We start from the raw sequence: 27,259 nt of genomic DNA on the forward strand, positions 1-27,259 counted from the left end.
ATATTAAATTTAGTTAGTTGAATTTGCCCCATATGGTTGAAAAATAATAAATATTATTGACGTAGTTAAAAAAAATATATTATTGAACCAGACTAAGGCAAAGTTATAATTGAAAAATAATTCGTTGGTCAATATAATGATATCGGTAAAAAATTGTAGTACTCATTCGGACTAAAACAAAATAACATACAACCTAAACTAAAATAAAAGTATAATAAACTAAATATAATTACTTGAATTTGGTTTATATAACGGGTTTATATAATTATGGATTTTTTCTATTCCTACAATATCCTAAAATACTTAAAAATAAAATTAATTAATTAACAATTACTTAAAACAAACAGGTTACAGGTTATCTAACACTATTATATAACAGACGAAATATTGAAAATTTTGGTATGGTAACTGTTTTTTCATACACGCTAAATTTACCGAATTACCCTTACTCATATATTTATTACTTCTGTGCTACAATATAATAACCGTAATGAGGTATTTTGATTCAACGGTTATCCCCCTATTTTGATTATTTAAAATAAAAATAAATAGTGTTGTACACATGTTAAACTACTAAATTGATAAATTATTAATCTATACTATAAGCTATCTATTCTTATTATATAAAGACGAAACATTAAAAGTTTTGGTACGGTACTTATTTTTTGGTAACCAGTGAATTTACATAACTAATTTTACTTATGAATTTGTGTACTGAATTTACATAACTAACTTTACTTATGAATTTGTGTAAATTAAATTTAAAATAATAAATAATTATATATAGTTACTATTACTATCTATACTATTATAGAATAGACGAGACATTTTATGTTTGGTTGCTACGGTCCTTCCTTCAATTACATAATTGCCCTTCCTTAAAATATTTTAATATTTTACTCAATTGTCTTTAGTTAATATATAACCAATTAACTTTATAAGTAAAATACGCTACCTTTTTTATTTTCACCAACTAAAATAACTCTATATCGCCAAATATTTTAGACAATTATATTTAATTTATACTTTTTTTAAGTAAAACATGTTTTCTTCTTTGTTTCAACTTAAACAAATCGTTCTCTAAAAATATTATGGATATAATTCTCTTCTCTTCTACAAAATCTCTGGATTAATTCTCATGGAAGATAAATGATCGTTATAACCTGTAATTTCAACCTGGTTAACCATTAACTGTAAATGGGAGAAAAATCCGAGTCTTTTCTATAGAAATCTCACTTTTATTCACGTTATTTGGGTTAAAAATCATGATTCAAACGATCCCTTCCCACTTTCAAACAATAAGCGTGGTGTTAACAAAAAAATGTATTGAAATTCAACAATTTATTTAATTAATATTTTCTATGATATTTTTATACTAAATAACATTTAATTTGATATTAATTATTGTAAAATTTAAAATGAATCATCAGCTCTGTAATTTATACCAAAAGGTTATAGGAAACACTTTACGTATAACAAAAATTACTACATAAAAAATATATATTAAAATTTTCGTATTATCATGTTAAACGCGATTAAGTTAACAATTATTAATATATAATGCACAAATTTCAATTTATAATATCAATTCTCAAATAATTGATTTTGCTCGACAATATTATGAAATATATAATTTCTGAAACAAGTCGACAACATTCTCAAATATATAATTTTTGAAACAAAATCACCCCTTATATATTCCCGTGGTTTTATTTTCTATTTCTCTTCTTAAGTTATATTTTGATAAAATTAACCCAAATATTTGAATGCGCTTTTGCACCTTTTTAGCTATTCCAATGTAGAATCCATAAATAAATTCCTGCATTCAAAGATATAAATAAACACCATATATATTTAAAAATAATATTATTTGGATGAGCTGATCGCAAATGTTAAGGTTTTGAGCATAATTATATATCTTTATCAATCAAAGATGAACCTCTTTAGTACTTGGGCAGGCTTGCAAATTTAGATGCCAATCACCAAAAGAGGCCAGTATTGGGAAGAGTTCAACACAGCAGCCTATTGTAGTTGAAGCATATGGCACTTGCCAGAAGACAACACGCAGACAGATTTCAGTAGTTCAGGAGCATCTTCCTGATACAAAACATTGTAATTTTTCATATATTGGCTAGTTGTGATGTATGAACAATATCCTAAATTAACGGTTTGGTATTTTAGTAACTTGGAGCTAGTTCTAGTTGCTGAATCATGGATTCTCCCTGATTCTGTATTTTTCTCTTGGCTTAATATAATTGTTACTTGGCAAAAAAACATCCTCGAGGTTCATATATACAAAACTAGCCCTTCAGCAGCACACATTGATAAAACAAAAACCTCCCTTTTCTCCAGGCTAAATGTGAAGCACTGTGGCCTCTGGACAAGTAAGATGCAGAACTCCCATCATTTCTGACCGACCAAAATAAAAGCTTAATTATAACTTAGCCATTCAAGTATGACATGTAGTATACTTAAACCCTTAAAAAAACGTATATTTTAACCCTTCAACTATAAGATTTGTTCAGTTTAACACTTTTGCTAAAGATTCTTCCGATATTTACCCTTAAGGGTTAAAGTGTTAAAGGTTTAACAAGCAACTATAACAAATTAATAAATGATGATTAAAGGGTTAAACTGTATAAAACTTGTAGTTAAAGGGAAAAAATTATACAGTCCTCTAGAGTATAATCCGAAGAAATTCCAGCAAAAGGGTCAAGGTGTACAAAACTTGTAGTCGAGGGGCAAATATATACAACCTTTATGTTTAAGGATTTATGTATACTACATGGCATACTTTTAAGAGCAGGATATATGTTAAGCCCTGAATGAAAAGAAAAATAGACATCTGTTATTAAGATCAGTAGAAAGCCAAAATAGTTTAGACCGATTCCTGCACAGACTATTCATAAAGTTTGAAGCTTCTACTAGTCACTTGGAGTTTTCCAATTTGTCCTGATATACTATAGTAGTCCAGGAGCAGCCTCCCATAACACATTGTAATTTTTTAATTAATTGTGTCTGGAGACCCAAGCAACACCCTCAAACTCCATTTCTTCCTTCCTAATTTGTCCTTTCTTCAGTAAACCCTGATAAAACAAACCTTTTTCTGCAACCTTTTTAAAAACCAGGCAACAATGTGATATTCTTTCACACTGATGTTCGTTGTCATGTGTTAAATGTGCTTGTTTACCATGCAATTACTAGTATTTATTAGTAGTAGAAGACAAATTGCTACATGTTAATGGAATTTGTGAACAATATGCACAAGACATTTAGAAATAAATTTAGAGAAAGGTTGGGTAGCCTAAACCTTGAATATGTTCCTCTGGAAATTCCGATGTCATTAAATTCAAATAAGGAGACGTTAAAACATCTCAGCACAATAGCCTATCAACTTGACAAGGTTCGGATAATGTAAGAGGCGTAAGAACCTCCGCTTCAAAATCTCTGTTTTCTCCATTCCAGTCAAGTTGTTTCATGGCAACTACCTACTACCTGTCGATGTAATAATTTAATAAACAAAAACAACAAAGAATGCTCATATGAAACAAAACCAAAGATTATATAGAAAAAACAATGAACCAAAAGTTACCTGTCCTGTGCTTTCAAGCCACTAACATTCTTAGTTGCAGCTTCAAACTCATGGAACGTTAATATCTATGCAGCAATATGGCATTTTTCAGATTTTGAATATCCGTTTTGGCCCATATTTTGGACATGTGTGTCCATATTTTGGAAGGGCTGGTTGATTTAAATTTATCTAAAAAGTAGTAGTGAAGCAATACTAAGGTTAGGGCAAATTGAAACTGAATGCCGCTTTCTGAGAAATTGTTCCTTTGCTTGTTATCTCATTGAAGAAAATGCAAAAATTAAAGGATTACAATTTGAATATTCACGGTTCCTATTGACGATTTATTATTGCACAGAGATATATAAAAGGCCATAACTGAAACAAAAAGTGCTGTCCATATGTTAGACTTTAGCAGTTAAGAAAAATCTCAAACAATTTTAAACAAACTATACCCAAAGCACATCAATAAATCACCAACATAAATCAAGTAAAATCACTCCAAAATTTAGCATTTTTACGATGTTACAAGGACTTCCGTTACCTGAACTAATTATAGCAACATGGTGAGACAGAGTTGCTGAACCTTCCATTACGTGTACAAACTCTGGCGACTGGCAACGTTCTATGACCATAATTAACTTTGTGAACATGGCGACATGCCAAAAATGAATTGCTCAACCTTCTATTACCTCAACTAAGTCTAGGAAGATTGTGAGACCAAGTTGCAAAACCTTTCCTTCAAAGATCCTTCTTCATTCTTTGTTTCATTATAGTTTTACATGCCTCTTCTAATGAACCAAAACAGATAAGACACCGCCTGTATCCAATCCAATAAGCGAAAAAAATAAACTCAACAAACATTAAAACATCCTGTTAAGCAGAATCTCATTAATCATTAAAACTATATAGGAAAATAGTAGGGCATATATGTTTTCCAGGGTGAGCCAGCACTTAGAGTCACTGACTCGCTGTACAGTGGCTCCACCACTGTGCAATGTATAATAGTATTGATTCCTTCTTTCCTGTCAAAGATACACACTGAGCATGTTAGAATAGTTACAGTTACCAGGAAAAAAAAGCTCAACTCCAGTTGGGTATTCTTACCTTTAGGAATACATTATATATTTTCACAGTGATGTTTATGTTGTTATATGCTGTGTGTGTTGTACACCAAGAAATCTGTCAGTAGTAAAAAGAAATTCCTACATTATAACTCAGAGAAAGGTTTAATTTGCAACCTAACCATATAATGATCCTCCAGTGATCCCAATGCATAAATTCATAAGGAGGCGCTAATCCGCATCAGCACAATAACTTGTCAAGTTGACAAGATTTGGACAATGCAAGAGATGTATGAACCTCCACTAGAAACTCTATGGTCCTTTGAAGGCCATTCTGATCAAGTTGTGTCACAGCAACTAGTAGATCTAACAATTCAAAAACAATGATCAGTGATCAACATATAATGCTTAAATGAAATATTAAAAAAAAAACTTATAGACAAAAGAACTTAGAAGAAAGCATAAGTTACCAGACCCAATTTCTGAGTGGTCCTTTACAAACACGACCAAACCGACCTTTACCTTATAAACACGACCAAAACCACCTTTACCATGTATGCATCCTAGCCTTAAATTTTTAGCTGCAGCATCAAGCCCCAAAACGAACTTGTATCGAAGCAACACTAAGGTCTGAAATAGAGTTCCTCCTTCAAAAAAGAGATAACTAAACATCTATAACCAAGATCGATATGTAGAAGGCTAGAATAGTTTACAATCTTCCACAGACTATTCATAAAGCTCTTTTAATACTAGAAAAACATTCATAAAGCTTCAATTGTTCCTCGGTTAGTGCCACACACTTCATAAATATATAAACATATAATAATCCAAACAAAATGAATAACTTCTTATAATTAATTTAAAAGAAGTGCAAATACAGAATGTCTAAAAGATTCAAAACAAGATACAACAGAGAGTCACAAGCGTAAAACATTACAACAGATCTCATTAGAAAGAAAACTGAGTCCCGGGATTTACAAGCATATTAGCAGCACTCAACCACCCCAATCCTACTCCCAATCCACCACCTCCGGGAGATTACTGCATAGCAGGATGCTGTGGCGATGGAGGAGAGTAGCCATGCAAAGGCAGCGGAGTGTAACCATGTGGAGACGGAATAGTATAGCCAGATGGAGGCGGAGGAGGTTAGCCATTATATGAAGGAGGGTAGCCATATGCATAGCCAGGGTAGCCATTTGGAGGAGGAACAGGGTAGGCATTAGATGGTGGAGGAGTGTAGCCATTGGACGGCGGAGGAGTGTAGCCATATGCACAGCCAGCTGGAGGCTAGCCATGAGACTAAATTTTAGTCAATTCACCATCTCTGCAGACAGAACTCACACATATCCGACAGTTGAGCAGATGAACCTTTTGAAAAACAGCAACTGTGTTGGGCTAATAACATACAGATACAGAAAATGACAACTTAACTAGTTATGTCGCCTAACAGTACTCTAGATCTAAAAAATGAGACAACTTACAAAAATGTAGATCAAAATGCATTTGAAGTACATGCTTCTGTGTCTACGTAAAACTAAATTCACAAAAAGATCTCCCCGCAAAAAACTGATTATGTAGCACTGCTCTAATTATGTTCACGAATGAAGACATGACACTAGTTACTAGACATCTGTAATCAAGATCAGTAGAAAGCTATATTATAGAATTCTTCCGCATGCTATTCTTAAAGCTTAACACCTCTGCTAGTCACGCTGAATTCAGTTCCAATTTCTCCTGATATAATTCTGGTAGTTCAGGAGCAGCCTCCGGAGAACACGATGTAAACTTTTTCATAAATTGGTTTTCCTGTGGACTCCAACATCCTGAAGGTCCATTTCTTCATTGCTAGTCCTCCCTTCAGTAGCACACCTAGATATCCCAAGCTCTGTGGCCTTTGGACAACATCAGAAAGATCAAAACCAGACGGACTAACCCCATTTCTTAAAAATCCCCACCTTTTTTTCCCAAGTTGATTTGTTTAAACTCCTCACGACAATGGTCCCACGGATAAACTGAAGTTATCAGGAGTAAAACCCATTTGCTTAACCTTTTCCACATTTATTTTAAACCTATCACTATCTAGGACTCGCCAATATGGAAGATTTAGTTTTAAACAAAGACATGATAATTTCCCTCACACACAGTCCTCTTAGAGTTTCAAGGTTGGCTATCACCCGAGCTTCAGAATTATGATACCCTCCCATACAAGAAAAACTTTCTAGCCAATATGATTGTCCTTTCTTTAGTTTTCAGAAGACTTTTAAGAAAATTCCAATTTGGGATATATGAATTTACCAAGCTTCTGCCCAATATATGTGTGCATAATCTATAAAGTTTGCAAGCACCGTACTTAAAAAACCTATAGAGGCTAATTATTTAAGTTTGGCAAGATAATGATCTCACAATCACTTGAGAGTTGAGAGTATTATAGGTAACCTTCTAACAATATTTGAGATACGGGTATCTGAGAATCCATACATATTTCTTCAACAATGCTATTAGTGAAGCTGCATTTTATGGAGTTTTCAGTTTAACATATTTGGAAGCTACTAAAGCATGTTTTGGAGAAAGCACGCAACTAATGAGATGGCAAACTGGATTGTTGGGTGAAAAATTATCAAGAGCAGAGGATGTAAAATGATAATTCTTTAAATGCAACAATTTCTTTGATTGGGGCAAATTTAGTACATAGTCTCAGTGGGTTGATAATTTTTTGCAGAAATAGAGAGATATTGATGTACTGTAGTGGTAACTGAATTGTATTACTCACCTTCTTCGTATGAACTTATTAACTTCACATATGCAGCCAACACCTATTACAATGATAAAATTTTAAACTTTGATAAATAAGAAAGTCATGTGCAATGTAAAATAAACTAACAGTCAGTTTGTCATAAAGCATCACTTACTTGACTAATAAAGTATCTAAGAATAATCAAACAACAGAAGAAAAACAAAACTCCCTTAATTTGTCAAAAATGCCCTCATACATAGCCTTAACATCTGGGAAAAATTTTAATCTCTTGAGCACGTTCAATTCCAAGTCAGGACTAAGCTGGAGTATAATCTTACCAATGAAAAAGACAGATAAATTACTAGTTCTGTCAACAGCATTCTGAATGCAATTAGAAGCCAGGAGCAGAAACTAGATCAAAATACATTCAAACAATTGATGTATTACATTAGTCGATGTGCACCTATGTGTCTACACAATAAAAATACAACTCACATAAAAGTCACCTATCAGAACAACAATTATGTTGCATTACATTATTCTATTAAGGGAGATATCAGTAGACACTAATTTCTGGGTTTTACTCCATACAGCCACGAGCAAAGATATTAAAGTTCCTAACTGTCACGCGATATAAAAATAAGCAAAAAATTATAACTTGTAAAATCAAGGATGATATTTGTACATCAAAAAAATATAGCTCAAAAAGAAAGCTACATTTAATTATTTATAAGCTTTATACCTGTATCATTCACATCTTGAGCTCCAATTTCTCCTTGTATAATTTCAGTAGATCAGGAGCAGCCTCGTTAGAGCACATTGTAATCTTATTCAAAAATTGTTTCTCTGGAACCTCCAACAATATCCTCAAGCTCCATTTCTTCATAATTAATCCTCTCTCCAGCAAATCCTGATAAACCAAACATCGTGGAATAATCCTTTTCTCCAAGCTACATGTGAGAGATTTTGGTCTTTGCACAATGTCAGAAGGCTCAAAACCCGCCTTGTTGATGACCATGTCCATTATGGACGACATTTTATCTTCCGATACCATCATACACCAAGGATGCTTTTCAAAAGCGACATACACATCTTCTTCGGACCAACCCCATTTCTTACAAATCTCCACTTTCCTTTCCCAAGTTGATTTACTCATACCAGTCAACGCACAAACCGCAAAAACAAACTTAAACTTTTGGGGACTAAACCCCATTTCCTTAACTCGCTCCACATTCATTCTAAACCTATCACTAGCAATCATGAGAACAGAGGGTTGCGAAGTCAACAAAGACACAATATTCGACTCCTGGACACCAAAATCTCTTAAAATCTTTACATTAGGTACCACACGAGCTTCAAGATTAGAAGCCCACCTCGAGTTAAAAAAACGTATAGTGGCAGCAAACGTTCTTTCACTAGAAATCAATAAACTTTCAAACAAATTCCAAGTCGGAATAATTTTTTTCTCCAAACTTATTCTCAAAACACACGGTGAAGCACTAACTAACTTAGCAAGTTCAGTTCTCGAAACCCCTCTAGAACTAAAATACTCAAGCTTGGGCGTAATAGTCTTTTCGGAATCACTCAAAAGCACACAAGGAAGCTTCTTAACAACATTTTCAATCTGGGTATTACTAAAACCATGTTTCTTGAACAATGCCACAACTAAATCAGCTTTTTCATGGGATTTCAATTTTACATTTTTAGAAGCTAATAAAGCATTTTCTGAAGATAACCCACATGAATTAATGAGATATGAGACTGTAAATGAATCTTTAACTGAAGAATTAGTGCTAGAATTAGTAGTAAATGATGATATAAAATGACTGTGAAAATGTAAAAGCTTGTTGAATGAAGAACAAGAAGTGAAACATTTCAAATGGGATGATACGTTCTTGCATAAATAAATAGACATGGATGAAATGAAGTAGTGATTCGATGTACTAACCCACTTTGTTGTGATGAGATTTGATGAACCCTAAATTACAGTGTCAGTCGGTAACTGCTGATTGAATGGACTTTTGGAGTGTATCTGTGCGAGTATAGTACAGCTTATATTTTCGATTTTTTTGCAAAAAATGTCCAATTAAAATTGAGCCATTCGAAATCCGGACTAATTTTTATGAAGTAGTACTTATTTATACTTAATAATAATAAAGCTAATATATCAACGTTACAAAATTATTAAAATTTATTTGATTTATATTTTGATTGTTCCCCGTTTTTCAATTAGTCTCGAATCGGAATTCAATTCTAACCGGCATTCAATTAATTCTGATTCCTAATTTTTATAATCATGATGTACGTTCTTAAATAAAAATTATCTTATATAGTGTACTAGGAAAATTTTGAAAAAAAAAATATTTGAATTATTAATGCATCATGTGTCTATAATATACTTTACGATCACTTTTATAGATTTCGGCTGACTGATTAATCGATCGACAGAAGGGTCAAGTCTTGATTAATCGAAAATCGGGTCAAAAAAATATTTAAAAAAATCAGTCAAAAATTGGAAAAGGTGGGATTAAGCAGTCGAATCGGATCAAGAATCGGCCGAATCAAGCAAATTTAAAAAAAAAATTCCCTAACAAAATGAAAGTTCAAAAATAAATAAATTGAGAATCATATATTGACTAGGACCACGATGACTGCTGTAATATATACGTAATTAGCAGTTCACAAACTTTATGTACATCAGTAGTAACAATGTATAATTTATACTTAATAATAATAAAGCTAATATATCAACGTTACAAAATTATTAAAATTTATTTGATTTATATTTTGATTGTTCCCCGTTTTTCAATTAGTCTCGAATCGGAATTCAATTCTAACCGGCATTCAATTAATTCTGATTCCTAATTTTTACAATCATGATGTACGTTCTTGAATAAAAATTATCTTATATAGTGTACTAGGAAAATTTTGAAAAAAAAAAGTATTTTAATTATTAATGCATCATGTATCTATAATCTACTTTACGATCACTTTTATAGATTTCGGCTGACTGATTAATCGATCGACAGAAGGGTCAAGTCTTGATTAATCGGAAATCGGGTCAAAAAGATATTTAAAAAATCAGTCAAAAATTGGAAAAAGTGGGATTAAGCAATCGAATCGGATCAAGAATCGGCTGAATCAAACAAATTTTAAAAAAAAATCCCCAACAAAATGAAAGTTCAAAAACAAATAAATTGAGAATCATATATTGACCAGGACCACGATGACTGTTGTAATATATACGTAATCAGCAGTTCACAAACTTTATGTACAGCAATAGTAACAATGTATAAATCACTTAAATATCATATCTGAACAAGTGATATCTATGTTTTTTTGTAATTTTATGATAAATGATAGGGTTAATTATCAAATAAGTCATTTACTGTATCCAAATGAGTCACTGATTACAAAATTGACTCAAATGAGTCACTTATTTAAAAAATTTTATCGAAAATATTGCTCTATGCTTAATCAAAATTCTTAAAAATATTATATAGTGAGTTTCACACATTTTTTATAAATGATATTACATCCAAATAAAAGATTCTGAATTCTACTATTTTAGATAATGTAGTTAGATTTTTAAAATTTTACCAACTATTTTTTTTAATTATTTAACTGTTTTATTTGATTTAAATAAAAAAAATAGTAGATAAATTTTTAAATATCTAAATATATTATCTAAAATACTAGAACTCAGAATCTTTCATTTGGATGTAATATCATTCATAAAAAATGTGCAAAACTCAATATATAATATTTTAAATAAATTTCAACTAGTGATATAATGATATTTTTATATAAATTTTCAAATAAGTGACTTATTTGAATCAGTTTTGTAATCAATGACTCACTTGATATATTTGGACGGAATAAGTGAGCTATTTGATAATTAACCCCAAATAATATTAAACTAATGACATGTGATTTTTTTATAAATTTAATGACAGCTTGATGATTTTATATAAAATTAGGGACTTTTTGCCCGCGCTACGCGCGCTCCAAATTTCTTCAATTTTAAACGGTTATCTTTGAATTTTATTTAATTTATTTATTACAGTTATTTAGGTTCCGTTTATTTTGAAATATAAAATTGATATTATAGTTTAACGTTAAATCTCAGTATTTTATTTTAGTTTTCTTTCTCTCACATTTTAACCAATTAAAAGTCTTTTAACTCATATTTTAACATTTCTCTTTTACGTTTTAGTAGTCAATATTTTAATAATTTGTATAACAAAACTGAGTAAATATTTTTTTAATTAAATACTTTTTAAAAAAATCCAGTAAATATTTGTTTTGTCCGCTAACACAAAAATTCGTGCACAACTCATATAATTTTAATTATATTATAAAAAATGTCAAAGTCTTATTTAAAAAAAATGCTAAAGTCTTAAATTTTAAAGTTGTAAAAATTTACGTATTATATTCAAAAATGATGTAATATATTATAATTATAAAATTAGTAATCACTAATTTTTTCTCTGCTAACACAACATTCCGTCCACAACTCATATTTTCAACATATCTCATTTGATTTATTATGTAATTAAATTAAATTAGTTTTAAATTATTTAGTGGTACAATAAAAAAAATTATTGATTCATAGAAAGGATATTTTTTTTTCCCGCAAACACTTAAATTCGTCCACAGCTCATATAATTTTCATTGTATTCTAAAAAATGTCAGAGTCTTGCTTATAAAAAATGCCAAAGGCTTTTTTTTAAAATTTTCTTAAATTATGTAATATATTTTTATTACAAAATTGTTAATCAATATTTTTTCTCCGCTAACACAACATTCCGTTCATAACTCATATAATTTTAAATTTATTTTAATAATTATGTAAAATTCAAATATTTTCAACATATCTCATTTGATTTATTACGTAATTAAATTAAATTATTTTTAAATTATTTAGTGATACAATAAAAATTTATTTATTGGTTCATAAAAAGGATATAGGTCAAAAGTAGTTGAATTTATTACTTTTGTCTAGCGTACAAAAGGGGTTGCATGCAGATATAGGACCGGCCGTTTCTCTCGATTCCTGCTCAAATCCCCGGCGTCGAAGGTCTATCAATCCTCATACCAAGCTCAATCCTCAGATAATCTACACTACGGTACTAATTCCTCAATCCTCTGTTTCTTTAGTTTGAAGTTCGGTTGTATGCTTCAATTTGTCTCAGTCGGTTGTTATAGTAGTTTATCTAACTTATCTGGTCTGATCTATATGATCATTGAGAATGTAATTCAAGTTGTATTGATCTTAATTGATGCATGTAAAGACTTCAATTTGTCTCAGAAAGATAGAGATGATGCCTTTTATGTTAGGGATGAAGTGCTAAAAATGAATGAATCTCTAAAAACTGAGTTAGAAAAGGAAAGATAGATTATCAGGACTTTGACTAACTCTGGTAAAGCAATTCAGGATATTCTTAGTAGTGGAAACTGGAAAGAGGGCTTAGGTTATGGAGATGATACGAACAGTAAGGGAACTGTAGAAACTGAGCATATAGTTGTTAAACAAAAACCGAAGATAAATCCTGTTAAGTTTGTAACTGCAAAGTCTGATATTGAGAAATCAGAATTTAAGGAGAAAGTAACTTCTGATAAACCTAAACAGGATAAGCCAACTGAAGTTAACATAGGCTTAATGACCAAGAAGCAGCTTAAGCATAAGCTGAAACAGGTTAAAATTATAAACAAGATAAAGCCACCTAGGAAAAATAGGAATGGAAAGGAAGGTGTGAACAAAAGTAACAATTATAAGTCTTTTCCTAATGCTCCTAGAAAAACATGTCATAACTGTGGAAACTCTAACCATCTGGCTTCTTTTTGCAGGAAGAATGAGAACATAAACTCTTTACCTTCAAAATCAGGAGTTAAGAGTCAGTCTGTTAGATATAAGCCACAAAATCCTTGTTTTCATTGTGGTAGTTTATGGCATTCCATTTATACTTGCAAGGAATATCATAGTTTGTACTATGATTATTATCAAATAAAACCTTCTTTAAAGAAAGTTAGCATTATTCCTTCTAGTGTAAGTTCTGATGCAAAGTCTGATATTGCAAATTCTGATAAGAAAACTATTAACATAAACTCTGATGCTAAATCCGCTGCAAATGTTAACAAACTTGATAAGGCCAAAGGATCCAAGCAAGTATGGGTCCTTAAAACTAATCATTAATGGTCTTTGTGATTGCAGGGCAACAGGAAGAACATCCTAGTTCTAGATAGTGGATGTTCAGGACATATGACTGGAAATAAAGCCCTGCTATCAGACTTTGTGCAGAAAACTGGCCCAGGTGTTTCTTGTGGAGAAGGAAACATTGGAAAAACTCTGGGATATGGCAATATCAATCTTGAGAATGTCATCATTGAAAAAGTAGCTCTGGTCTCAGGACTTAAACACAATCTGCTGAGTGTTAGTCAAATCTGTGACAGAGGTTATCATGTGGATTTCTTTGAAGAACACTGTGAAGTTGTAAGCAAATCTACAAGCAAAGTTGTTCTGAAAGGATACAGGTATGGTAACATTTATGAAGCCAAGCTTTCAACAAGTACTGATGGTTCGCAATCTGTCTGTTAAGTAGAGCATCAATTGAAGAAAGCTGGAATTGGCACAAAAAACTCTCTCATTTAAATTTCAACAATATAAATGAACTAGTCAAGAAAGATCTTGTGAGAGGACTGCCAAAATCAGTATTTGCTCCTGATTGCCTTTGTGATTCATGTCAGAAGGCAAAACAAAGAAAATCTTCATTCAAGAGCAAGACTGAATCATCAATTCTTGAGCCTTATTGTGATGACTGAGAATTTTGCGACATAATTAAGTGAATAAAGTGAGATTTATGTGAAGTGATTATAATTATGTGATTAAGTGTTGACTAATTGTCTTCACTGTATATTAGAATCTAGGAGCGTAAGTAGAAGCGTTCCAATTTAAAGAGTCAGCTTAGGAGTTAAGCTGTGTTGTCGGGCCGTCAGGTAGAACGGAACCCGTCCTAAAAAGGGGTTAAGATATTTAAAATGTGAACTATGTATTATTATGTGAAATGAAATGTTTAAGTAAAATATTACGTCCTAGTGACGTGTCGGTCGATAATGAGAAGCGTAATTGAAATGCTGAGCGTCGGGCCGTCAGGCTGAACGTGAGCCGGTACGCATAGAAAAGAATAAAGAATAAAGAATGACAAATTTTATGATCAGACATGAGTTGTGATGTGTTCGTGTGTTTGTGATTGCTTGTCTGTGTGCATGACTACGTGATCTGTTGACATTTATATGAATTTAAGGGAATTATTTGATTTAAATAAGGTTTATTTAACCTTCGCGCATTTTTATAAAATTATCTGAGTAAGATAAAGGCATGAGATTTGTTCTGTTATCGTCATGATAGTCCTAGAGACTTTCTAAAAATGATAGATGGATTTATTTCATGATCGTTGTTTTTAAAATGATTTTTATGTGATAAAATGTTATTATTAGCACAAACTTGTAAAAATCGTGTAAAATCAACCGTACGCTCAAAAGTCTATTGTGAGTAATGGTTGGAAAGGTAATTTCGAGATCTACATTTTAAAATTGTCAATAGCTATAATTTTCAACTTTATGAGAGAGATATATTTATTATTCCACCAATATTCTATGGGAGTAAAAAAAAGGAAAATCAATTTAAAAAGGGAATTAGTAAATTACTAAATTGCCCTTGTCCTTATCATTTATAAACTCATTTCTCCCCCCTTCCTTTTCTTTCTTTCTCCCGTGAACACTTTTCTCTCTTTCTCTCTTTCTTTTTCACTCTCTCTCGGTTACTCTCTCTCTCTCGGCTCTCTTCTCTCTTTCGGTATACCTCTTGTTCCTTTAATAAATCTCACCAATTCTTCCCAAAATCTCTTGATAAACACATATATGTAGGTAGAAGAGTGTGCATGTGTGTATATCCACTTGCATGTAGATGTGTATGCTCGATATGTGTGTGTTTATCCGAGAGCTTCTCGGTTCTTGTTGTTCTTGTTGATATCATCTTGTTTAAGCATGATTCTTTGCAAATGAATGGTATATGAGATGTGCATGTTAGTTGTTTTGAGGAATTAATGGGAAAACGGGGGTTTCGTGGTTGGACACCCTCGAATGAGGGCACCACCGTGAAGCCACCGCCACCGGTGATGAACTCCGATGAACCGGTGGTGAGTGATGATGCTATAACTGAGCTCTAGCATTCATAAATCTTATCTTTGGTAATTGCATGTAGTGATTTGTTTAAAACCCGAATGGGTTTTTCATTTCTAAAAGTTAATGAGTTGATTATTGTTGATTTAAATGGTTGTGGATGTTTATTATAGGATGACGATGATGGATTAGAATGATTAATGATTTAAGGATTGAGAAAAACATTTGCATGTGTTATTTCTTGAAAAACCCGAATGGAATCTTGATTTTTTTGAAGATCAAAATAATTTTTAGTAATGGAAATGACTTGTTGATGTTTATCCTTGGAAATTATTGGATAATTAGAGTGTTTGGTAGATAAATTACTTAAATAGTTGCATGCATGTCTTGATTGTTGGAAATTTCGAATAAGGGTTTGTGTTTCTTTTGAGATTTAAGTATGTTGATTGATAAAAATGATTTTTATGATTGTTTTAAAGGTATTTGGACTTGTATAGTTGATTGGATGCTTGAGAAATCAAAATTGAGGATTGCATGTTGAAGATTTTTGTTCGACATTGTACTAATAAAAGGGAAAACTGATTTTGTAACTTGATCTTGGTATAATCTAAGTTTAACTAGGAAGAAATGAGATTGTATCTTGATTTAAAAGAGGAATTGATGATTCATGTCATTGTTTGGTTGTCGAATTGTGATTTGTGGTTAAGGCCGAATGGATTATAGCATTTAAAAGGTCAAATTCTAATTTAAGTGCTTGAATGGATCATGAAGATTAATTAGGGATTGTATGTGAGATTTTTGCCTAATTTGCTATGTTTGGTTCGAATTAAAGTATAAAAGAAAGGGAATGATTGATTTGTGTTATCTATGGTTGTCGTGTTGGTTTAAAGATAACTTTAAGGTCGTTATTATAAGTTTTGCCGTTTGTTTATTCATATAAGGATTTCAAGTATAAAGAGCTATGTGTACTAATATAAAGTATGATTTGACTTCGAGTTGAGATAAGGATGTTTATAAGTCGATTGTCGAGTTTATATAAAGGTGTAAAGGTTAAGAATAAAGTATATGATGTGTGATGTGCTATGTGCTTATGTGTATAAGCTATACTCGTATATTTGAGTCAAGGGTATAATCGAGCCATCGTAATGAGTGATCGTTCCGGGAACGAGAGTTGAGAAACTGATTAAGGTTTTGGTTTTTATTGTAGATTCGGAGCGTGAGGGCATTTAGGCTAGGAAAGGAAAGGGTATACTAGGTGGCAGTAGTTCAACCTTCAGGAAAGCGAATTCAGGCAAGTAACTCTCATTACTTGTGAAAATGGTTATAGAGAGGTTATTGTTCATACCCTGTAGAGTATGGAACTGTCTAAATAATGAACCCCTGTTAATGACTTGAGATACCCTGTCTTTGATCTTGATAAACTGTTATTGATAAGCTTACTGATTCAACCCTTTCGTAACTTGTCTTTTCTGTTCAAGTTAGTTGTTAATCCATGAACTGTTATAAACCCTATAATTACCTTTACGAACCCTCTGTAATGATACCTTATTTCTTGATCACCCTATTAATTCTTGAAACAGATATTGATCACTCTAATTTAAGTACCTTGTTATCCCTGATTAAGAATCCTTAGAGTTGTTCCTTGCTTGTCTTTGAATCACTTCCTTAACTTTGTTTTCTTGAAATTTGACTTAAGAATGAGTTTCGACTCGAAAGAGTCTGAATGATTTCATATTCTTGGTAATGATAAAATGAATTTAGAAAACCTACTTTTTCCAACTCAAGGTTTTCCAAACGAATTCCTGATGGATTGGATTGGGACGTAAGAGGCTAGTGGGACTAGTCCAGTCATGGTAAGAGGCTAGCGGGGCTAGTCCAATTTAAGGCTGAAATTATGCCGATTGGTACCTTAAAGACCGGATGGAGGTCGGTACGGGCTGATCACCCGTATTATAATGAAATGAAAAGATAAAGTGATCTAATCAAGGGTTCTATATTGATTATTTAAAATGGAACTGAAACATCCTGTTCAGTAATTGATTCTTGAAAATGAAAATGGTTTATATTGCTTTGAAAAGAGTTGATTGTGATATTGTGAAGCTTAAAGCTCGTGAACCCTGATTTTAATCTGTTGATCATATAATTGGTTTCATATAGTGAAATATTGTTGCTTTCCTTTCTGAAAGATCTGTTCTGATCCTTTAATGATTTATGATGAATGCCGGCTTGCACCCTGCTTCGAGCCTTGTTCCTTGAAAGCCCCACATTTTTCCTTCATAACCCTTCCTTAACCCAAAAGATGGAAATCTGCAACCTAGAACAAATAAAGTAGAATGCCCTGAGATTGGTAAAGTAAATTGTGGATTTCATATCATAGAACTGCTTTATAAATACTTGTTGAGTTTTATACTCATATGTTTTGTTTTAATCTAACCATGGCAGTTAAGCAAGAAGATGGCCAGGCTTAGGCGCACTACTCGTAGCAGCGTACCTGGTGGTCCCTATCGTGTTGAGGGCTTCCGGTTGCCAGAGCAGGAGTGGTATTTATGAGTGAGCAAGCTCTTAGAAGGAAAGTTGTAAAGATATAATGGGTTATCTGTCGATTCCAAGCCGGGATCAACTATGTATATTTAAAATTATTTTGGGGTTGTAAGTTATATTTTATGATTGGTAAGTTATAATCTTGTCTCATACTTTATCTTGTTTGTTAGATATATTTGATAATGTCATGTCTAATATAATTTATGTTTAGTTTTCAGATCTTACTTAAACATGACAAATCAGTACTTAACTGAAATCAGCACTTATACTGAAGTCAGAACTTAAGTTATCAGTACTTAAGATTCAGGAGATATTTATCTGGAGATAATATCAGGACTTAAAAGAAACTTTCAGATAAGGAAGGCAGCTGATTGAAAGGAAAGAAGATCAAGACAAACGTAAGAAGAGATATGCATGAAGAAGGAATTCTATGAAGAATGGAATACTTGGAAGAAAAGATAACTGATTGATATATTTTAGGAAGCAGAATTATATTCCATATCAGTTAGCGATTATCTTGTAACTGTATAATATATAAACACAGACATAGGGTTTACACTATAAGTGTTATCATTATCGAGAATATTATTCATTGTAACCCTAGCAGCTCTCGTGATATTTTTTCATCACTGAGAGAGGACAATTCCATATTGTAACAGGGTTTATTATATTAAATAAAGTCTGTAATCTGTTACTTGAGTTCTTTAATTCGATTTGATTGTGATAAACACTGTATTCAACCCCCTTCTACAGTGTGTGTGACCTAACAAGTGGTATTAGAGCCTATCTGTTAACACACAAACAGTTTAAGATCCAAAAACAATCATGTCTGAAGCAGAAACTCCAACCAAGCCCACCAAAACTGAAGAACCACCAAAGACTCAAATCCATAGTCGATATGAGGCTATTAGAGTTCTCATACTGAAGCCATCTGAATATCCCATATGGAAGGTGAGGATGACTATGTTTCTGGAAGCTACTGATCCATAATATCTTGACAGAATCCATGAAGGACCTCACAAGCCAACAAAACTCGTTGTTGTAGTTGCAGGTGAAACAGCAAAATCTGTACCAAAGGAGAAGAGTGATTACACTGCTGAAGATATCGCATCAATTGCTAAGGATGCTAAGGTACGACACTTGCTGCATAGTGCCATTGATAATGTAATGTCAAATAGGGTAATCAACTGCAAGACTACAAAGGAGATATGGGATGCCTTGGAGACAAGGTGCCAGGGAACTAATTCGATTAAGAAGAACAGGAAGACAATACTCACTCAAGAGTATGAACACTTTGACTCAAAGCCTAATGAGTTATTGACTGATTTATATGACAGATTTGTCAAACTCTTGAATGATTTGTCACTAGTTAATAAGGAGTATGATATTGAAGATTCAAACCTTAAATTCCTGTTAGCTCTTCCTGAAAGTTGGGATTTGAAGGCAACAATTATAAGAGACAACTATAATCTTGATGAAACAACTCTTGATGAAATTTATGGGATGCTCAAGACTCATGAACTTGAGATGGAACAAAGAAGCAAGAGGAAATGAGGAAAGTCAAGGACAGTTGCTCTTAAGGCTGAAGAAGAATCCCCCAAGGCAGCTACCTCAAGGAAAGGCAAGGGAAAAGCGCTCATCACAAAGTCTGATACTGAGTCATCAAGTTCTGATGGTGATGATGACTCAGAAACTGAAAGCTTGCCTGAGATGGATGCTGATGAAGAGATGATGAAGCTGTGTGCTTTTATGGTGAAAGGAATCACAAGGATTGCATACAGAAAGTTCAGGAAGAGAAAGAAGTTTTCCAGGAAAGGTGCAAATTCTGATAAGAAGAATTTCAGAAAATCTGAAGGCAAAGGAGGAAAGTTTGACAGAGGAGATTACACAAATGTCAAATGCTACAACTGTGGTAGGAAAGGAGACATATCTCCTGATTGAAAGAAAGTAAAGAGTGACAAAGGCAAGGCTCTTTTCACAAAGAAGAAAAGCTGGACAGACACTTCAGATTCTGAAAGTGAGGTGAACTATGCCTTGATGGAAAATGCTGATAGCAGTCCTGAAGCTGCTGAGTTAAAGGGCAACAGGAAAAACATCCTAGTACTGGACAGTGGATGCTCAGGACATATGACTGGAAATAAAGCCCTGCTATCGGACTTTGTGGAGAAGGCTGGCCCAAGTGTTTCTTATGGAGATGGCAACATTGAAAAAACATTGGGATATGGCAATATCAATCTTGGGAATGTCATCATTAAAGAAGTAGCTCTAGTCTCAGGACTTAAACACAATCTGCTGAGTGTTAGTCAAATCTGTGACAGAGGTTATCATGTGGATTTCTTTGAAGAATACTGTGAAATTGTAAGCAAATCTACAGGCAAAGTTGTTCTGAAAGGATACATGCATGGTAACATTTATGAAGCCAAGCTTTCAACAAGTACTGATGGGTCTGCAATCTGTCTGGTGAGTAGAGCATCAATTGAAGAAAGCTGGAATTGGCACAAGAAACTCTCTCATTTAAATTTCAACAATATAAATGAACTGGTCAAGAAAAATCTTGTGAGAGGACTGCCAAAATCAGTATTTGATCTTGATGGCCTTTGTGATTCATGTCAGAAGTCTAAACAAAGAAAATCTTCATTCAAGAGCAAGACTGAATCATCAATTCTTGAGCCTTATCACTTACTTCATGTAGATCTATTTGGTCCAGTGAATGTCATGTCTATTGCAAAGAAGAAATATGATATGGTCATAGTGGATGAGTTCACCAGATACACATGGGTGTATTTCTTGCAAATAAAAAGTGAAACTGCATCTATCTTGATTGATCATGTTAAGCAACTGGATAAATTGGTCAAAAATTCTGTGAAGATCATAAGAAGTGATAAAGGCACTGAGTTTAAGAATTTGACAATGGAAGAGTTCTGCAAAGACCATGGAATCAAGCAGGAATTTTCTGTTCTTGGAACTCCACAGCAAAATGGAGTTGTTGAAAGAAAGAATATAACTCTTATTGAAGTTGCACGAACTATGCTTGATGAAGCAAAGCTACCAACCTATTTTTGGGCTGAAGCTGTGCAGACTGCTTGTTTTACTTAGAATGCAACACTCATTAACAAGCATGGAAAGACACCATATGAGATGGTGAAGAAAAAGAAGCCAAATCTGAAGTATTTTCATGTATTTGGATGCAAGTGTTTTGTTCTTAAGACTAACCCTGAACAATTATCCAAATTTGATTTAAAAGCTGATGAAGGAATTTTTATTGGGTATCTACTTTCCACAAAAGCCTTCAGAGTCTACAATTTAAGAACAAGTGTTGTCATGGAATCTATCAATGTCTCCTTTGATGATAAGAAGATTACTGGACTTGAAGATTTCAATGATCATGATCAGCTGAGATTTGAAAATGAAGACTTAAATTCTGATACTGAAAATCCTGACAGTCTAAATCCTGATACTGCAAACTCTGATGGATTAAACTCTGATGTTATTGAAACTGTGGTGACTACGTCAAAGGAAGATACACCTGTGTAGGGGGGCATATTGAAGATACAACCACATCTCAAGAAGCATCAGAACATAAAACTGGCTCTTCAAGTTCTGATTCATCAAGTTCTGATAAGCCAAGTTCTGATAATTCTGAAAACTCAATTTCTGAAGGATCCAACTCAGAGAGCATAGTTTCAGGGGGAGCATCAGAAAATGTTGATAAAGATAGCATAGATCATGAGGAACATCCAGTTCTAGAGAAAACCTTCCATCTGCAAGGATGTGGACTAAATCATATACACCTGACTTAATTATTGGAAATCATGATGCAAAAGTGAATGTCTCTATAATTCTTTTCTTTCTTAGACTGAACCAAAGAAAGTGGAAGAAGTTCTTCAAGATGTTGATTGGGTGCAAGCAATGCAGGAAGAGTTAAATGAATTTGAAAGAAACAAAGTTTGGACCCTAGTGCCAAGACCAAAGAACAGATCCGTTGTTGGTACAAAGTGGGTGTTCAGAAACAAAACTGATAGTGATGGCATAATTGTTAGGGCGAAAACACGCGCTAATATTCACGCAAGTATACGCATTCGCAAGTAGTATAAGATATAAATCAGATTCGTTCCCACAGAGACTGGTTTAGGTTAAGTTCAATTTATGCACCTATGCAACAATGTAAGGTTATCGCTCAATGCTAAGACAAATAACAAATTGGGTTTTTATTAAACTAAGAGATTATACTAAATAACATTAACTAAGAGAATTGAAGTTGAATTAATATATATGATAAACATAGGATTCTATCTTCATTAAATACTTCATTCAATAGCCTTATTGTTCTTAACCTTAGCATGTGATGGTGATGACACTAATCAGATAACACGAAACTGATAACCGCCAACTTTCGTTGCACGAATACCATTCTACCAGACATCCACAAAAGAGATAGAAGCTGAATATGCACCAATTATATTGAGACCCTATATGTCTATAGAATTTGACAACATAACGGTTTAAGAACAAGTTATCTATCTTGATTACATATGGCAAGTAAAACGGTTAGAGTTACCTACGAATCATGCATACACATACATGAACCTATGCTAGCATGGCAAGTTCTAAACCTCTATATTCACTGTCGCTTCAATAGAGATTAACACGCTATCTTATATGTTAGCTACGCACATAAGACGAATAAGCACAACCATACTAGGATATTAATCAATCACCACACACCAAGATATCGAAACAATTAACTATTGAAATCCATAAGTAAATCCGCTAGAATCCCATGACAACGATTAGCCCATAATCGAACTCATCATCACCATGGGTTCCAATGAAAGCATGGTATAAACAAGGTCTTAATAAACTAAATAATAATCAAAGTACGAATAAACGAGATCTAGGTTCAACAAGAACGAAAACGAGCATCCAAAGTTACAACTAATTCAAAGAATCACGAGTTAAAAACAAGATCTTCTTTTTCGGAGTTGTTCTGTGCTTCTAGGTCTTCTCCTTGGTATCCCAATCTTCCCTTCTTGCGCAAAACACAATCTTCTTCTTCTTAATATCCACCTGTGAAAACGTCTCAAATCTACTTATATAATAGTCCCATAAAACTCAGATTACATAGAAGTTGGAAGCCACACAGAAGTAGAAGTCTAAAATAATTCAGCAAAATTCCCGACCCTGCGCGGCCGCTCAGCATAGCTGCGCGGGTGCGCAGGTTGCTGCGCAGCCGCTCGGCATAGCTGCGCGGGCGCGCAGGCCTCCACTGGAAAAAATCCAAGTTTGCTCCGTTTCTTTGCCGTAATCTGCCCGTTCCTTTCCTCTCGCAATGGTGAACACATGCCAAGGCTTATTCTTGATGATTCCTCCCCCGAAATGCAACTAATACCCTGAAATACATGAACACTAGAAAAACGCATCAAATACACAAAATACTTGATTTTAAGACACCAATTTAAGCCATTTTAAGACGTTCTAAGTGGTATAAAATGCCACTTATCACACCCCCAAACTTAAATCGATGCTTGCCCTCAAGCGTCACAGACTCAAAAACAAATAAAAATATGAATGAATACAATCTATATGAAAATACAGCGATCCCCCTTACTACAATTAATCAACCAAATTGCCACATCTCAACGAATGCAGTTAGACAACTAAAGATCAATAAACTCATGCAAACGGACATACAGCCAGAAACGTGGTGTGTGCAAATGCTTAACAGATATGCTTCAGAACTAGACCAATTACTATGACTAGACTATCCTCAAGGCAATCCTACGATTATACAAAGAATAAAAATTCCAGGCACAAAGTGATATACAACACTACAAGAACTCTGGAGCATACTACGGAATCGTGCTTTTTATTTACAACTCAAATACTTATTTGACCGTGCAATGAGTGAGGTCCACAAAAGACTTATACAATGATATCCATGTAACGAGCGTTAGGTTAGCGGATCCCAGACTCTAAAAGCCTTAGGTCGCTAGGCACAAAGTCCCCTAAGAACTTAATAACTCGAATACCAAAGAGCCCACTCTTGATCAATTATGCCAATTTTTTTTTTTTTTAAACTCTGAGCAAGTGCGTTTCGCTCCATCTTGCTCAACCCTAGACTACTCGCAACATACGCGAGCCGGCTACTAGCCATTTGACGCCTAGCCACAACTAGCAACAACTTCCATATTTTTTTCTCCAAAATTTTTCTTTTTCATGTCTTTATCACTAAGAACCTATAATCGAATTCTAAGCATAATAAATAGATTGACCTTGAAAATAACCAAATCATAACACAATCTAGCCCTTTCGCATTCTCTAAGATTTAGTGGACTTACAATTGTTTCTAGCATGCATATCAACCTACACAACTTAATATCACTTTAATGCTATCACTACACTCACCTCAATATCACAATTCAGTCGATAAATCATTACAAAAGGGATCATGGTAAATGCATGAGCTACATGACATTCATAAAAAAAAAAACTATATGGCATAAATTATGCAACTATATGAACTAAACTATCATGAATATGCAACTAAATGACACACACACAATATTCCTTAACTACCACCCCCATACTTAAAATTTTCAATGTCCTCATTGAAGGCAATAATAAGGATTTCAGGCATACCTAATTAGCGGGAGATTCACCCTCGTCGGGTGGAGGATCAGGTGGCCAATCAACCTCGCCACCAGTGTCTCGAACAACAGTACCGAAAGCATGGGTCAAATCTGCAGCAAAATGACGGTGAATATCGTGCATGGCCTCCATACGCCTAGTTACTTGCCTGTACTGCTCATCACCAACACCAGTCCTATCAATTATCTGCTGCACATGAGAAGAACCCTCTATAGGCACTGGAGGATCCGTTCGGCTACCCTCTACATCATCAAAGATATATCCCAACCCCTTGTCAGGGGGTGCACCTAAGAATGAATAACTCAAGTGATTTGGCAGTGGGTTGAGCTCAAGTGTAGGAGCATCTTCAATAGACGACTCGAGACGATCCTGAGAAATTTTCAGCTCTGCTAACCCAAGAGAATCGAATGGCACATCCAACTTCCTCTTCCACAGAGGTGCATTCAAAACCTGAATTTGCTCTACTTTAAAGCACTCCTCTTTAGCTGTGGGTAATTTTATTTCATTGAACACATTGAAAGTGACCTTCTGATCATGAACCTTCATCGTAAGCTCTCCTTTTTGCACATCGATCATAGTTCGGCCTGTAGCCAAGAATGGTCTTCCCAAGATAATGGGAATCTTCTTATCTTCCTCGAAATCAAGAATTACAAAGTCAGCAGGGAAGAAAAGTTTATCCACCTTGACCAAGACATCCTCCACTATACCTCGTGGATAAGCGATGGAACGGTCAGCTAGTTGCAATGACATGTATGTTGGTTTTGGCTCAGGCAGACCAAGCTTCTTGAAGATAGATAAGGGCATCAGATTGATGCTAGCTCCTAAATCACATAAACACTTGTCGAACGACAAGTTTCCGATGGTGCAAGGAATAGTGAAGCTTCCACGATCTTTAAGCTTCAGAGGCAATTTCTTTTGCAGCACAGCACTGCATTCCTCCGTTAGAGCAACGGTCTCTAAGTCATCGAGCTTCACTTTCCGAGAGAGAATACCTTTCATAAACCTCGCATAGCTAGGCATCTGTTCAAGAGCTTCAGCGAAAGGTATGTTGATATGAAGTTTCTTGAACACCTCCAGAAACTTCTCAAACTGCTTATCCAGCTTTTTCTTTTGCAGCCTTTTAGGAAAAGGAGGTGGAGGATAGATCTGCTTCTCCCCTGTATTACCCTCAGGAGGAGTGTGTTCCAAAGTAGTCTTCCTTGGTTCCACCTCTACTCCCTTCTACACATCTTCTTCAGCCACAACTGCATTTTCTGAATCTTGAGATTTTTCAGGCTCTTCGTCTTGCTGAATTTGGGGGCTTGCGACCTTTCCAGACCTTAAGGTGATGGCGTTCACATGTTCTTCAACTTCCCTCTTTCCTGGATTGGCTTCTGTATCACTAGGAAGCATTCCTGGTGGTCGATTCAATAAGGCATTAGCAATTTGCCCTATTTGGTTCTCCAGATTCTGGATAGAAACAGCCTGGCTTTGGCATATAAGAGCCTGGTTTTTGCACATAAGCCTCAACTCCTCCAATTCAGATTTTTCATTCGAAGATAGACCTGCATCATTAGTTTGTTGTTGAAGTTGGAGTTGTTGCTGAAAACCAAGAGAGTTGAACAGCTTATTTCCAAACGGCTGGAATGGCTGTTGCATCACATTCTGATTGTTGCTCCCGCTGAAGTTAGGATGATTCCAGTTGTCAGGATGATAAGTGTCTGGAACTGGTTGTTGCGATCTCTGAAAGTTGCTCACAAACTGAGCTGAGTCGCTAGATATAGCGCATTATTCTGTCGCATGCGGACCTGCACACAGCTCACAAACACTAATTATCTGCTTAACACCATAGTTAGCCAGAGAATCGATCTTCATAGACAACGCCTTTAGTTGAGCAGTGATAGCCGTAGCTGTATCCACTTCAAGAACTCCTGCTACCTTGCCCTGTGGATATCTCTGGGTTGGATACTGATATTCATTAGCAGCCATCAGTTCAATTAGATCATAAGCTTCCTTATAGCTCTTTGCCCATAATGCTCCGCCTGATGCTGCATCGAGCATGGGTCTGGACTGTGCTCCCAACCCATTGTAAAAACAAGTGATGATCATCCAATCAGGAATTCCATGATGAGGACACTTCCTAAGCATCTCCTTGTAGCGCTCCCAAGCTTCACTTAGCGATTCTCCCGTTTGCTGCGCAAATTGAGTAATAGCATTCCTGAGTGCAGCTGTCTTCGCCATAGGGAAGAATTTAGTAAGAAACGTCTGAGCAAGATCTTCCCAAGTAGTAATCGAACCAGCTGGTAGAGAGTGTAACCAGCTCTTAGCCTTGTCCTTCAGAGAGAATGGGAACAGTCTCAGCTTCACAGCATCTTCAGAAACACCGTTGAACTTGAAGGTGTCGCATATTGCAATGAAATCCCTAATATGTATTGGGATCTTCCGTTGGAGAACCCCCAAACTGGACTGAAGTCTGTACCCATTGAATTATGCCAGGCTTGATCTCAAAGGTATTAGCTGTGATAGCTGGCCGGACAATGCTAG

The 27,259-nt window shown here is 34.4% G+C and overlaps 1 protein-coding gene and 1 non-coding gene across 18 annotated transcripts; one reads left to right on the forward strand and one right to left on the reverse strand.

Moving 5' to 3' along the window:
- Positions 1-1,834: 1,834 nt before the first annotated feature.
- Positions 1,835-9,443, reverse strand: LOC141677244 (putative serine/threonine-protein kinase PBL5). 17 transcript variants are annotated; one of them, XM_074483080.1, is made up of 7 exons: positions 8,109-9,438; positions 7,403-7,445; positions 5,103-5,279; positions 4,815-4,998; positions 4,676-4,725; positions 3,311-4,593; positions 1,835-2,409 (listed from the first exon to the last, which is right to left on the reverse strand). In XM_074483080.1, the coding sequence occupies exon 1, from the start codon at positions 9,279-9,281 to the stop codon at positions 8,118-8,120; it is 1,164 nt and encodes a 387-aa protein (XP_074339181.1). In that variant the 5' UTR covers positions 9,282-9,438; the 3' UTR covers positions 1,835-2,409; positions 3,311-4,593; positions 4,676-4,725; positions 4,815-4,998; positions 5,103-5,279; positions 7,403-7,445; positions 8,109-8,117. The 17 variants fall into 17 exon arrangements, with proteins under 17 accessions (XP_074339181.1, XP_074339189.1, XP_074339180.1 ...); XM_074483088.1 differs by having other exon boundaries at positions 3,311-4,725; positions 8,109-9,443; XM_074483079.1 differs by having other exon boundaries at positions 3,311-4,725.
- A 17,391-nt stretch (positions 9,444-26,834) lies between these two features.
- Positions 26,835-26,941, forward strand: LOC141682033 (small nucleolar RNA R71). The gene has a single exon (XR_012559438.1). It is a non-coding gene; the product is annotated as a small nucleolar RNA R71 (small nucleolar RNA).
- The last annotated feature ends 318 nt before the right edge of the window (positions 26,942-27,259 follow it).

Source organism: Apium graveolens, chromosome 8, assembly GCF_009905375.1.
Source record: "Apium graveolens cultivar Ventura chromosome 8, ASM990537v1, whole genome shotgun sequence".
Taxonomy (NCBI): Eukaryota; Viridiplantae; Streptophyta; class Magnoliopsida; order Apiales; family Apiaceae; genus Apium; species Apium graveolens.